Source organism: Hypanus sabinus, chromosome 9, assembly GCF_030144855.1.
Source record: "Hypanus sabinus isolate sHypSab1 chromosome 9, sHypSab1.hap1, whole genome shotgun sequence".
NCBI classification, from domain to species: Eukaryota; Metazoa; Chordata; class Chondrichthyes; order Myliobatiformes; family Dasyatidae; genus Hypanus; species Hypanus sabinus.
In genome coordinates this window covers 23,830,938-23,843,996 of record NC_082714.1, presented here as the reverse complement: position 1 = coordinate 23,843,996, position 13,059 = coordinate 23,830,938, and the positions used below count along the sequence as shown (strand labels likewise).

The 13,059-nt window shown below is 36.8% G+C and overlaps 1 protein-coding gene across 9 annotated transcripts in view; it reads right to left on the bottom strand.

The window, feature by feature from the left end:
• cfap70 (cilia and flagella associated protein 70) overlaps positions 1 to 13,059 on the bottom strand; it is an 81,011-nt gene that overhangs the window by 14,350 nt on the left and 53,602 nt on the right. For 8 of the 9 annotated variants that reach the window (XM_059979295.1, XM_059979290.1, XM_059979299.1 and 5 more), the window contains 4 exons: positions 11,087 to 11,257; positions 9,778 to 9,924; positions 8,204 to 8,370; positions 4,356 to 4,508 (listed from right to left, as the gene is read on the bottom strand). In XM_059979295.1, coding sequence (XP_059835278.1) covers positions 4,356 to 4,508; positions 8,204 to 8,370; positions 9,778 to 9,924; positions 11,087 to 11,257 — 638 coding nt within the window. The remainder of the gene's footprint in view (positions 1 to 4,355; positions 4,509 to 8,203; positions 8,371 to 9,777; positions 9,925 to 11,086; positions 11,258 to 13,059) is intronic. The other variant, XM_059979298.1, reaches the window with a different exon arrangement.

Sequence of the window (13,059 nt, the reverse complement as noted above, 5' to 3'; positions counted from 1 at the left end):
TACAGTAATATTAATGGGTGGCAGAACTGATAATGATTTGGGGAAACAAACTGGAGCATTAGAAGACTTGAAAATGTGTTTATTTCTCCTTGCTCCATCCAGGCTACATCAAATTCACAGCATTATAGAAGAGCAATAATTTCTGGAGTCCATGATTACAGAAAGTTGGAAAGGACTTTAAAAGAGTACAAAATTAGTGAAAATGTAGACTGGACAAGTGACGCTCAGGGAGTGAGAAAGTTTAAAGGTTGCAAAAAGGTAAAGTTTGTCAATAAGAGTAGCCTGGGAATAAAGATGAATACATACACACACACTCACGCATACTGTATATGCAGTGTGATTCCTTAAGGTTGTCTTCGCTAGGGGAGGTTGTGGGGAAAGCTCCCACTACCTACTAAATCTATTAAATGCTATAATGGCATGTGTCTCAAATACACTCTTTACAGCAAGGTCCAGCTCCTGGTCTTTATGTGTGGCTTACTTACTAAGCTCAGTGGAACTGTTTCCATCAACAGGAGAAGGGACAAAAGCAGATTACTAATGTCTTAAAACCAGTCACTTTGGGTAGATGAGGCTCATCAGCCATGTTTGACAGCTCATCTAGGAAAAGGAAAATTCTGATCTCAAACCTCTGCTGATTTGCAGCTATACCCACTCAAGGGGAAGGCTTCTGGAGTAAACTCTGAAGGAAAAATCTGGAGCTGCTGTCCCTTGATCATTTCAAAGTTGAATTCAATGCTGACTAGCAACTCTTGTCACACTGCTGATGCCAAACTGTACTGGTCTCTGCTGTTCCCCTAAATTCTTCAGCTGCGTGGAAAAGGGGAGGCCTGCAGATTGGGCTTGCTCTCCATATTGTACTACCCTGGCTTGTGCAACATATAGATCACTAGGATGCAATATCCATAGTCGATCCCAACCAACGGATGGGCTCACAGATAAACATACACACACATTCATACCTATATATAAATAAACAAACAAGCTAAAATTTGACAAATGTAATAAAATACGTGATAAAGAGGACACTATGTGAAAATTTGTATTAAAGCATCAAGGGAAAAGGGTAGAATGACCTTTATGCCTAATTTAAAACTCTATACATGCACATAGTATGAGAAGTGAAACAGGTAAATTGGAAACTGCAACCTGGACAGGCAGATGGAAAAAAAATTGGAAGTACAGTCCCTAGTTAGGAAGGTACTGAGAGTCCTGAAGAAGACACAGGGCTCTGGTGGATTGGATGAACACACAGATGAAACATCACCAAAAAACAAATGTAAGAAAATATAAATTGCTACAAAGAATTACAAGAGACAATGTGCACTAAATAAAACAATTTAAGGAATTGCAAGGGGAAAAAAATCACACAGAAATGCCTGATATATCTGATGCACAGACAGGCTATTTCAGCCAACCAGTTCACGCTGACAGTTGCAGTTTACTCAGACCTCCTCCCTTCCACATTTCATTATCAATATTTATTACCATCAATTTCCATTTTCTCATTTTTCTTCAAGTGCTTGTTCAACAGCTCATATATATGCCTTTCCTATACATTTCAACCTTTTTTGTAGGTAACCTGTTGTTTAAAGAGGTTTCTTCTGAATTTCCCATTGGATTCCTTGGGGACCATCTTTTTTATAAGAGGAAATATTTCCTCTGTTCAGTTTATCATGACATTTCATAATTTTACTATTTCTATTCAGTAATCTCTTAATGTTCTTTCACTCCAGGGAAATTGAGATCAGTCAAGTTCATCCTTTCTTCAAATGTACACCCTTGCATTTCTGGTATCATTCTGGTAAATCTTCTCTGCATAGATACACTTTTTGCAATAAAGTAGCTAAAATTGTTACATAACCAAAGTTCTATATGGGCTGAGCACCACTTCCTACTTCTGAATTTATTTCTTCTAGAAATAAACTTAGTGCTTGATTTGCTTTTCATGGCTGTGGAAGTTTGTGGCACAACTTCTAGTGATTGGTATACCATATCGTAATATTCTTTTGTCCCTTTACCTCACCAAGACTTATGTTTTTCTAATGATGTAATCTCTTTATTCTTTCTTTCAAAATTTGGATTTTAATTGCAAATGTTCCCATTTAATAGCTTTAATTCAGAAACAAGTTCTAAATACTTTCTAGAAATCCCATTCCTTTATCTTTCTTTTGATGTTTCTGTAAGAGAGTTAAAACAATTAATATCAGAGTAATTTCAACCCAAATGATTAAGATTCTGTTTTTTCCACTCATTTTGCTAATTTGGAAATTTCTTCCTCAACTTTGCTTTGACAATTGATTGACAATATCAATATAAAATAACTGTGTAGACTCTATACTTGTCCTCGTTTCAGCTGTCCCTTATTTTATATACGTTTTGTTATCATTACTAAATAATACTATTTCACTTCCTCTTTTCTTAAGTCTGTGTTCCTAGCTATGTTATGTCCTGCAATTCCCATTTAAATAGAGGAATTTATACACAAATTTTTGAAGCAGTAATTAAAGCAAATGCAATCCAAAACTGTATATAGGCATTATGGACAACAATGTGTAAGTTGTTAAACTTGGTTCTACTGTAGTTAGACTGCTGTGCCCAAGAATGAACACTACAGATGATGAAGTCCTTAAGCATTTTAGAATGTACAGGAAAGATAGAATTATGATTAATATATGGTGGTGGAGAATAGGGATTTTGATTATGAGAATAATCAAGAGGACCAAAAATAAGATTAATAGATGATACAATACTTTATACCTTGAAGAGATCATAACAGAAATGGAGCAGAAGATTAGATATTAAAATTGCTTTTAATTCTTCTATGCATGAAACATGCAAGTGCACACAAGCAGCAACATTAGGGGCCTCTGAACGTAAGCAACACCATCAGGGGTACCAACAACAAAATAAGAATACTGCAACGTTTAATTGACATTTAAAATGAGTAAAGGATTTAATGAGAATGATAGAGAAAGTAATTCCTATTATTGAGGAAACCAGACAGAGTAGGAAATTAGAATCATCAGACTCTTACAAAAATGAATAAGCACAGCTCCATATAAAAGGCAGCAAAACTTTGTAACATGATCCAAAAAAAGGTTATGGATGTTTGATCCATTAAAATTTTCAAGAGTGAAACGGATAGATCGTTGTTAGGTATTGGATGATTAAAAAGAGTTAAGTTATGAATGATTATGTAAGCCAATAGTAGAATAGAAAGAAGACAAATGGACAGTTATTCTTATAATCAAGAGGCTGGTGTTTGAAAGTTTGCTGTACCTCTATGTAGTACAGGCACCTGGAGTAGTAGTTATTGTATAAGAAGGAATATGGCAGAGGTTCTGATTAACAACACACACAAAATGCTGGAGGAACTCAGCAGGCCAGGCAGCATCTATGGAAAAAGTGCAGTTGACCTTTCAGGGCAGACCCTTCAGCAGGACTAGTCTCAGCCCAAAACTTCAATATACTTCTTCCATAGATACTGCCTGGCCTGCTGAGTTCCTCCAGCATTTTATGTGTGTTGCTTGGATTTCCAGCACCTGCAGATTTTCTCTTGTTTGAAGTTCTGATTAGATTCACTAGACAGATTCTTGGAAATAAATAGTTGCCTTCTGAGGGAAGATTGAACAAGTTGAGCTAATAGTTACTCAGTCTGGAAGAAGAAGAATCAGTTTATAAAAACACCAATTCTGATGTGACTTCTAATGGTAAATGCTGAAATGTTTACTTGTGGGTGTTTGAAACAACAAAGCATACTTTCAAAGTAAGAGCAGCTAAAGGGAAATTTCATCTCTCAGGACTTTGTGAATCTTTGGAATTCTGTGAAAGAGTCAAGAAGGCTGAATCAATGAAGTCAAAGATTATGATCAGATTAGATCTGCTGCGGCCATATTAAGTAGTGGAGCATGTCTAAAGGGCCATATGATTTATCCCTATTTTTGTAAGTTCTTATATAATAGATTCAAGAAACTGAATGACCAATGTAAATTCCAACAAAGACGTCTGCTGCTCATTTGTATAGCTCCCATCCCCATGTGAAAATTGCCAATAATGCATCAGAATAGAGTATCACTTAAAATAATGTCGTTGTAGTTCTTGAGTCTGTAAATTGCATCTTGTCTCTGATCCACACACGTTTTTGGGATAATGGTTTATTCTTTATAGCAATAAACTTGAGCAGTTAAATGGGCCCATGAATGACCAAGCCCCTGTTCTACATAATAACAAGAAGGGAAGAGGAGTATGAGAAACAACAGGGTGGACTGGAGTATTGTGCAGCACTCTGTTGCTCCAGAACAGAGGGACAGAGAGATTTTCAGTCCACTTTAATTTACCATCTGAACTCATACCTGATGATTGATACGTTCTGCTTCTGCAAGACATTCTTCTGCTTTTCCAAATTCCCCCTGCTGCATATGAAGTCGAGCAAGAACCACTTGATATTCACAGCTTAACCCACTTTCACTGCAAATCAGCTCATGTGCCAAAGCTCTTGATACAAACTAATAACAATAAAAAAGATTTCAGGGATTGATTTTGGCTCTACAATATGAGTGCAGATCTAAATTTGGCAAGTTTCTTGCAGAGAGAGAACAAAAAAACTAGAGAAACTCATTGAAAATAATGCATTAATGAAGCTCTATTGAAGATTAACTGGTTGATAAACCACCTTGTTGATCAATTTGAATGATAAGTTAAGGCAGAGATCACAGGATTTATACACTTCCTGAACATAGACTCAGGCATACTTACAATATTGAAAGGAAATATAACATGATTAATGCTTGGAGACCCTCAAAACCATTAGCTTTGGAAGAGGCCTAAAAGCAGCTAAACAAGCTAATTGAACAGTGGAAAAAGTTAATGAATAAATAAAAAGGAAAATTACAAGGTGCTGAATTTCTCCAATTTCCCACTAAAAAAAATACTCCATGGGGAAAAAATTAGACTAATAGTAATCCATCAAGTAGCTGCAAATAAAAATTGAACTTTTTTTTATCTTAAGGTCTGGATTATTGAATCTTAGTCCTTCAAGCTTCCAAACAACTATCTAATTTTAAAAATGAATTTTTGTAAATATTTATTCCAATATTTAATAGGTAGATACACTATATAGTACATTTGTATAGTGTGTGCATATATCAGAATCAGAATCAGGTTTTTTATCACTGGCATGTGATTTGAAATTTCAGATTCAGATTCAGTTTATTGTCATTTAAAAACCACAAATGCGATGCAGTTAAAAAATGAGACAATGTTCCTCCAGAATGGTATCAACAAAGCACATGACAAAATAGACTACAACAGAAAATCCACATGACGTTTGGCAATCCCCAATCCAGAGTCCAGAGAGGCTACTGCGTATTAATATCACGCTACCGTCTTAGCGTGTTCCCTGGAAAGGAGCTCCAAATCGACCAGACAAAACAAGACCAAAAACTAAAGCTACAAGACCTGCACAAAACCACATAGTTACAACATATAGTTACAACTGTGCAAACAGTACCATAATTTGATTAAAAAAACAGACCATGGGCACAGTAAAAATAGTCCAAAGATGTTAAAAGACTATAAATTCGAAAGAAACCACCACACAGTTTCCACAAGTCCTCAGGGTCCTGGTAGACTCGTCATTCCACGCCGGCAGCAGAAGGGAATACCCCCGCCATGGACTTCCACGGTGCCGCCCAACTCAGCCTCGCAGACGCAGCACACAATGAAAGCTCCATCAAACCCAGCCTCGCAGACAGAGCACACACTGAAAGCGACCTGATTGCAGTGGACTCCGAGTCCGTCGAACCTCTGAGCCTCCAACCATCCTGTCTGGCACAGCTTCTCCGAGCACCATCCTCTGCCAAGCATATTAAGACGCCCCCGTCAACAGCCACCGGTAATACAACCCCGAGGACTGGGGGCCTGTTCTTCCCAGCAGAGACCTGGATCTCATAGCAGCAGCAGCAATGAAGGGGGCCTTCCTTGAGATTTCCAGATGTTCCTCCGTGCTCCGTGCTCCCATGTCCTTTTTTCATTAGATTAGGATTGCGCACTGCACCCCTGCTTAACAAATAACATATCAGCTCCGGAGTGGCCGCTGCAAGCTGTGTCGCTCCGCCATCTAAATTTGTTAACTTAGCAGCAGCAGCAGTTCAATGCAATATATAGTATAGCAGAGAAAAAAATAATAATAATTTAAAAATAAACAAGTAAATCAATTATGTATATTGAATAGATTTTTTTAATGTGCAAAAACAGAAATATTGTATATTAAGAAAAAGTGAGGTAGTGCCCAAAGATTCAATGTCCGTTTAGGAATCAGATGGCAGAGGGGAAGAAGCCAGGACTGATGAAGGGTCTTGGCCCGAAATGTTGAATGCTCATTTCTACGGATGCTGCCTGACCTGCTGAGTTCCTCCAGCTTGTTTGTAAAGGTCTTTTAAGAGACTCCTGGACGGGTACATGGAGCTTAGAAAAATAGAGTGCTATGGGTAACCCCAGGCAATTTCTAAAATAAGTACATGTTCGGCACTGCATTGTGGGCCGAAGGGCCTGTATTGTGCTGTAGATTTTCTATGTTTCCAAGATGCCACAGCATCTCAATTGGGTTAAGGTCTGGACCCTGGCTTGGCCACTCCAAAACACTAAATTTCTTCTTTTTAAACCATTCTGTTGTTGATTTATTCTTGTTTTTCAGATCATTGTCTTTTTGCATTATCCAACTTCTATTAAGCTTCAGGTGATGGACTGCTACCCTGAAATTCTCCTGTAAAATGTCTTGACACAATTTTGAAATCATTGCTCCCTCAGTGATTGCAAACTGTCCAGGCCCAGAGGCAGCAAAGCAGCTCTAAACCATTGATGCTCCTTCCACCATGCTTCACAGTTGGGATGAGTGTTGGTGTGCAGTGCCCTTTTTCCACCAAACATAGCAATGTACATTTCTGCCAAAAAGTTCAACTCTTGTCTCATCTGTCCACAGAACATTTTCCTAGAAGCGTCTTTTGCAAACTTGAGACATACAGCAATTTTTTTTGGAGAGCAGTGATTTCCTCCGTGGTGTCCTTCCATAAACTCCATTCTTGTTCAGTGCATATTCTTTGCTGTTATCCTTGGGTTCTTTTTCACTGCCTTCAGCATTATACAATGTGCTCTTGGTGTGAATTTTGAAGGATGCCTACTCCTATGGAGAGTAGCAACAGTACTGAATTTCCTCCATTTGTAGATAATTTCTCTTGCAATGAACTAATGAACACTCAGGTCTTTAGAAATGCTTTTGAAACTTTTTCCAGCTTCATGCATCTCTACAATTCTTCTTCGAAGGTCCTCTGAAAGTTGTTTTGATCGAGACATAGTATACATAAACAGATCTTTCTTGAGAAGAGCTGTAACCTGACTTTGTGTGTCTTTTTTATAGGGCAGGGCACCTCAACAATCCACACCTCCAATGTCATCTCATTGATTGGAACATACAACTCCAAATAGCTTTAGTAGAAGGATTTACCCCAGAGGTTCACATACTTTTTTGAACTTCGACTGTGATATTTTTTTCAGAATTAATGAGCAGAAGCACAATTGCTCATGGTATTAGTTTAGGCAGATTGTGTTTGTCTATTATTGTGACTTAGATGATCAGACTACATTTTATGAGTAATTAATGCAGAAAACCAGGTAATTGCAAAGGGTCCACAAACTATTTCCTGTGAAAAAAAATGTATATACACATACACACACTAAACTAATTTGAACTTTCATCTTAAATAGACTAAAAGTGATCGTCATCTTGTATAAGATCCTACAGCTTCCTATGACCACCTCATTCATACAAATTTTTTTGTTGATTCATCCTTATCTAATTATCAACAGTAAGTTTTACTTTTTGCTTGTTAAGATCACTGATTCTTTTTGGAGTTGCCTTGATTATCATGCATGACACTGTTCAAGGCCCAGCTTGTATTTTGAGACTTAAACAGTGCTGCACTGGAAGCTCATTCAGTGAGAGGATGCGGCAAATGTGGTAATCACTGGGAACTGGTAAAGGCTACTTTCTCATTCTGAATACATTGTTTAAAGTTTTGGTTGTCTCCATGCTTCAAACCATTCTGTCTCCATAATGACGACAATTCAATACACACCTATTTCCAAAATGCAGTAACATGCCATATTACAAGAGAGCTTTCCTGAAGGAGTAATTAAAACTAACCTGCAATGCATTAACCTCTAACAGAAACATTGCTGTCTGCATGTAAATACTTCTTGTAAATTGAGAAATAGTCCCTTTTGGTGGTTGTTTAATCACTAGAGTGGGTACAGGTTCTTGTTGCTTTGTTATCAAGGGACTGTCAATGGGATCAGTGCTTTGTTTCGATTCTGTAAAAGATAGAATAATTTTAATAATCTACTACTTTAAATTCTTTATGAATATTTGTTTTGAAGTTGGAGCAACATTCAGTATTCTTGAAGTTGATCGAACCACAGAATAGATTTTAATATCATTTGCTCTTTTATTGTATGGTTCTTCTCTTCCGCTCCTCTATATGTTTACTTGTGTTCATAAATGGTACTGAATGTTGGCACAAGAATTAAGAACAAATATTTATTACGCCACACTTCTGCTAGAGTTTTGTGTGTTTTTGTGAGAAAACCATTGGGTCTTGTTTGTATCCGTGCCTGTATCCAATGAAAGCACAGATTTAACACATGAACTTTACTGATATTGTTTTACTTTCCAGGCGTCCTCAGCATTGGAAATGTCAACTATCTTGCACATCTCTTAGACTTACAACACTACTCCAGGTGGCATTCCCAAGGCAACCACTGCCTTTTTATAGGACAGACTTTGTTTCCTGGGCCTTTACTCAATCTGAAGCCAAACCAAAGTGCTCACAACCTTGATGCCACAGCAAACTAACTGGAGGCCAAACCAGTGGTAAAAAAAAACTAAGAGCAATTTTTTGGGACTAAACCATAGCTGGTTAGAAAATGAGGACCCTCTGCAAAGTATCATCCAGTGTGTGATGAAAATCACTGGCTGTCCATTGCAAGTGAGATAACCAGAAAAGTATGTACTTGGCTTAGAGGTGAGGTTTAAATACAGTGCCAATAGACCAGAAGCTCCTGACAAGTCAGGGCAGTCTCCTGCATGACTCAGCCTTGTACCAACTGTCTTTGCACTGATTTCCTGCCCTTTGTTCAAGGTTAGACCTTGCCAGGGTGAAACTTGAGAATGGGAAGTGGAGGTGGACTGATGGTAAGCTAGAGTGCATAATTATTTTTTTATTTAATACTGTAAATAAAGTTATTTTTTTACAAAAGTGGAACAAAATACACAAAATAAGGACCTGATGATTAAAGCCAAAAGGGAGAAAGGGAAAAATAATGTATAGTTGCATAGAAACATCCCAATTGCCACACAGTGCTGATTCTGCTACTTGAAAGTGCTGGTGATTCCAGCCATGTTGATGGTACTCAGCTATAGGTCATATATAAAAGAGAATCTAAGTCATCTGACACAGGTCATATTCAAATTGCCTGTACTTGGGTACTGTTTAATTTTTAAGTCATCTGACACAGGTCATATTCAAATTGCCTGTACTTGGGTACTGTTTAATTTTTAAACAATGAGCAGGTTGTAGAATCTTAAATTCAGGATGAATGTAAAATATAATTCTATTAAAGGGGATAATCCTCTCTCAAAAGGCAGGATATTAAAGGCAACAAAAAAGAAAGTGGAAAGGAACTGAAAAAGAAAAGAAATACAGTAAAATATCATTTGACCTTCATCAATAGACTTTCTTTTTTGGCTGGTTGAAGAATCAGATTTTGGAATTTCGATGGTAGCTATCGCTTCAGGGGTTGCAATGGATTGTGCACTAATGCTATCAGAAATTACAGGTTCACTTTGAACTGAGGCAATTTGTGGATCTAAAGAAAAAGCAAACAAGATAATATTCATGAGTGCAGTTAAAAAATAACATGAAAATTAGTAATAAGTGAAACAATCATTTGATCTTGTTCAGTACTCAAACTCTGTAGTTTTTATCAACTCCAGTTTCCCAGTATACCTCTATATTTTTTGATTTCCAAATGATCTTAAGTCATAAATATATTCAGTAACTAAGCATTCACAGCTTCCTTAGTACAAAATTCCAAAGCTCATATGCTTCTGAAAGGAGACACTTCTCTTTATGTCAATCTTAAGGGACAATTAGTCAGCCTGAGACTCTAAATCCGAGCACCAAGATTTACTAGCCGGGAATATAGATGTTCATTATCTACAATGTCAGGTCTGCTAAAGATTTTTTTCCACATTTCATTGATATCATTTTAATTGTATTTATCTCTAGAGAATATATGCCCATCCTACTCTACTACACTCAGCCAGAAGTTCTGAACAAATACCTACTATCACAGAGTGTAATCCTCAAACAATTCAATCCACAACATGAATAATGATAAACAAAAGTTATGGAACCAGACAATATCTCAGTTCCAGCCCTTCACTTCTCTATTTCCAGTACAATTACAATTTTGGGGTCTACTAACATTGTGGAAAATTGTTCACACATGTCCTCATTACAGAAAAGAAGAACAAATTCAATCTTAATCATTATTGCCAATATATCTTGACTCCAAACCATGAAAGTAATAGAGGATATTGTTTACAGTGCTGTCAAATGGCATTTACTCAGCAAAACCTGGAGGATATTCATGACATCCACAGGACATCAATGATTAATTCCTCAAGACAATGTCTTGCTCAGCTATGTAAATTAGTGATCTTCCTTCTATCGTTAGGTCAGAAGTGGAGAAATTCACTGATGATTTCAGAAATTTAACAATCCTTCAGCAAAGAAACCACCAAGACCAAGATGATGGGGCTGATAACTTGCAAGTAATGGAGTGCTAGAAACAAGAAATTGCATCTCATCCAAAACAGAGTCCAACCACCTATCGTTGATATTAAAAAGGTATTACTCTCCATATCCCAATTCATTACCTTAAACATCAATTTCCTAGACTAGATCATTTGGTTGAGTATGGGTGCTAATTGCATTCAGCTGGCAAACTATCCAAGTTATTTTACCTTTTTTATCTTCCTTAGGTTCAGTTTCTGGAACTTTGGTTATTTTTGCTTTATCAACAGTCACTTCATCCAGAGACTTTTTCAGTGTTTCAGTTGCCAGTTGAAGTTTTTTTGCCTCTGAAAAAGCCATTTCTGCTAGAATTGTCTGATCCTGACTTTCATAAAACAATCCTGAATACAGAAAAATTCAATTGAAAACTAGAACCTGATTGCTATGTTTTGTTAATATTTCAAACAATGAAAATGTAGCAAGACATATCTAGATATGATCAAACACCCATAAGAATTATTTCCCAATATTTCTTACTTCATTTAGCAAGTTATAGAATCTGTTTATCATATTTGTTAAAAGAATGTACTCGTGCACATAACTTATTTTTAACAACAAGGTAAATTCAAAGTAGTAAAAACAGAAATTAGCATCTGTGGAAAGAAAAACTGAATTAAAGCTTGAAATTAAAGTTATTTCATCAATTCTACCCATATCTATTAAGTATCTGCAACATCTATTTTTATTTAAAATTTCCAGTCACCATACTATCTTGGTTTTTGATGTGTAATGTAAGTGTTGTGTTGCTGGGCAGTATCTTTCCTGTAATATTATAAGCTCTAAGCTTGTTTAGCTGCTTCATTTACAACACCCTGTCTATAGTCTTCCGAAAATCTAAGTAAACAAAATCCACTGACTCTCCTTTGTTTGTATCACCTGTTACTTTTTCAAAGAATTCTAACAGTTTTGGTAGGCAAAATACCCTCTCAAGGAAACCATGCTGATTTCAGTCTATTTTATGAAGTGCTTCCAAGCACTCTGAAACTTAATAATGGACTTTAAAATCTTACCAAACACTTGTCAGGCTAACCAGGCTATAATTTCCTGTCTTCTTCCTCTCTCCCTTCTAAAAGAGTGTAGAGACATTTGCAATTTTCCAGTCCTTCTGGAATCATCCCTCACTCTAGTGATTCTTGAAAAATCACTACTAATGCCTGCACAATTTCTTCACATACCTCTTTCAGAAAAATAGGCTGTAGTCTAACTGATCTAGGTGACTTGTCCACCTTCAAACCTTTCAGCTTCCTAAGCACCTTCTCCTTAGTAATATAACTCCACTCACTTCTGCTGCTGGTGTTTTCCACATCGAAAACTAATGCAAAATACTTAATCAGTTCATCCATTGTTTCTTTGTTCCCAATACTACTACTCCAATGCCATCCAGTGTTGACTCATCTCTCTTTTACTCTTATATATTAGTTGTTTTATATTATTGGCTAGTGTACTTTCATATTTCATCTTTTCTCTCATTGCTTTTAATTGCCTCCTGTTGGTCTTTAGAAGCTTCCAAATCCTCCAGCTTCCGTCTGATTTCTGAAATATAGTATGCCCTCTCTTTTTAATTTATCCTGTCTTTGACTTCCCTTGTCAGCCAGTTATCTCCTCCCTTTAGAAAGCTTCTTCTTTTTTGAGATTAAATGATCCTGCATCTTTTGAAATACTCCCAGAAACTTTTGCCATTACTACTCTTATCATCATCCCTGCTAGGGTTCCCTTCCAATTGACTTTTGCCAGGTCTTCTCTCATGTCACAAACTATCCTTATTTGAAAATGCACTCTTTCATCATTTCTGGGTCTAAATCCTGGTACTCTTTACCTCATAGCACTGATAGGTGTGTTCACCATGAGGACTGCAGAAATTCAAGGTAGTGATTCATTACAAGATTCTTAAGGGAAATTGCAGATAGCCCATATAGATATAAAATCAATACCCATATCCCAAGATAAAAAATGTTAAAATTGGGTTTGTTGGTTGATTTGCAAATTCTTAGCAGATGCAGCCTGCATTCTCAAAAGCTGGTCTCTTTGAGATTTTTATCAGTTCACTGAGTAAACTGAGCTTGGAGTTCAAAGACAGATATTGGCAGCTCTCGGCTTAGCCACTAATATTGTTGGATAGAGTAAATTCTAAAGTGGAAAAAAG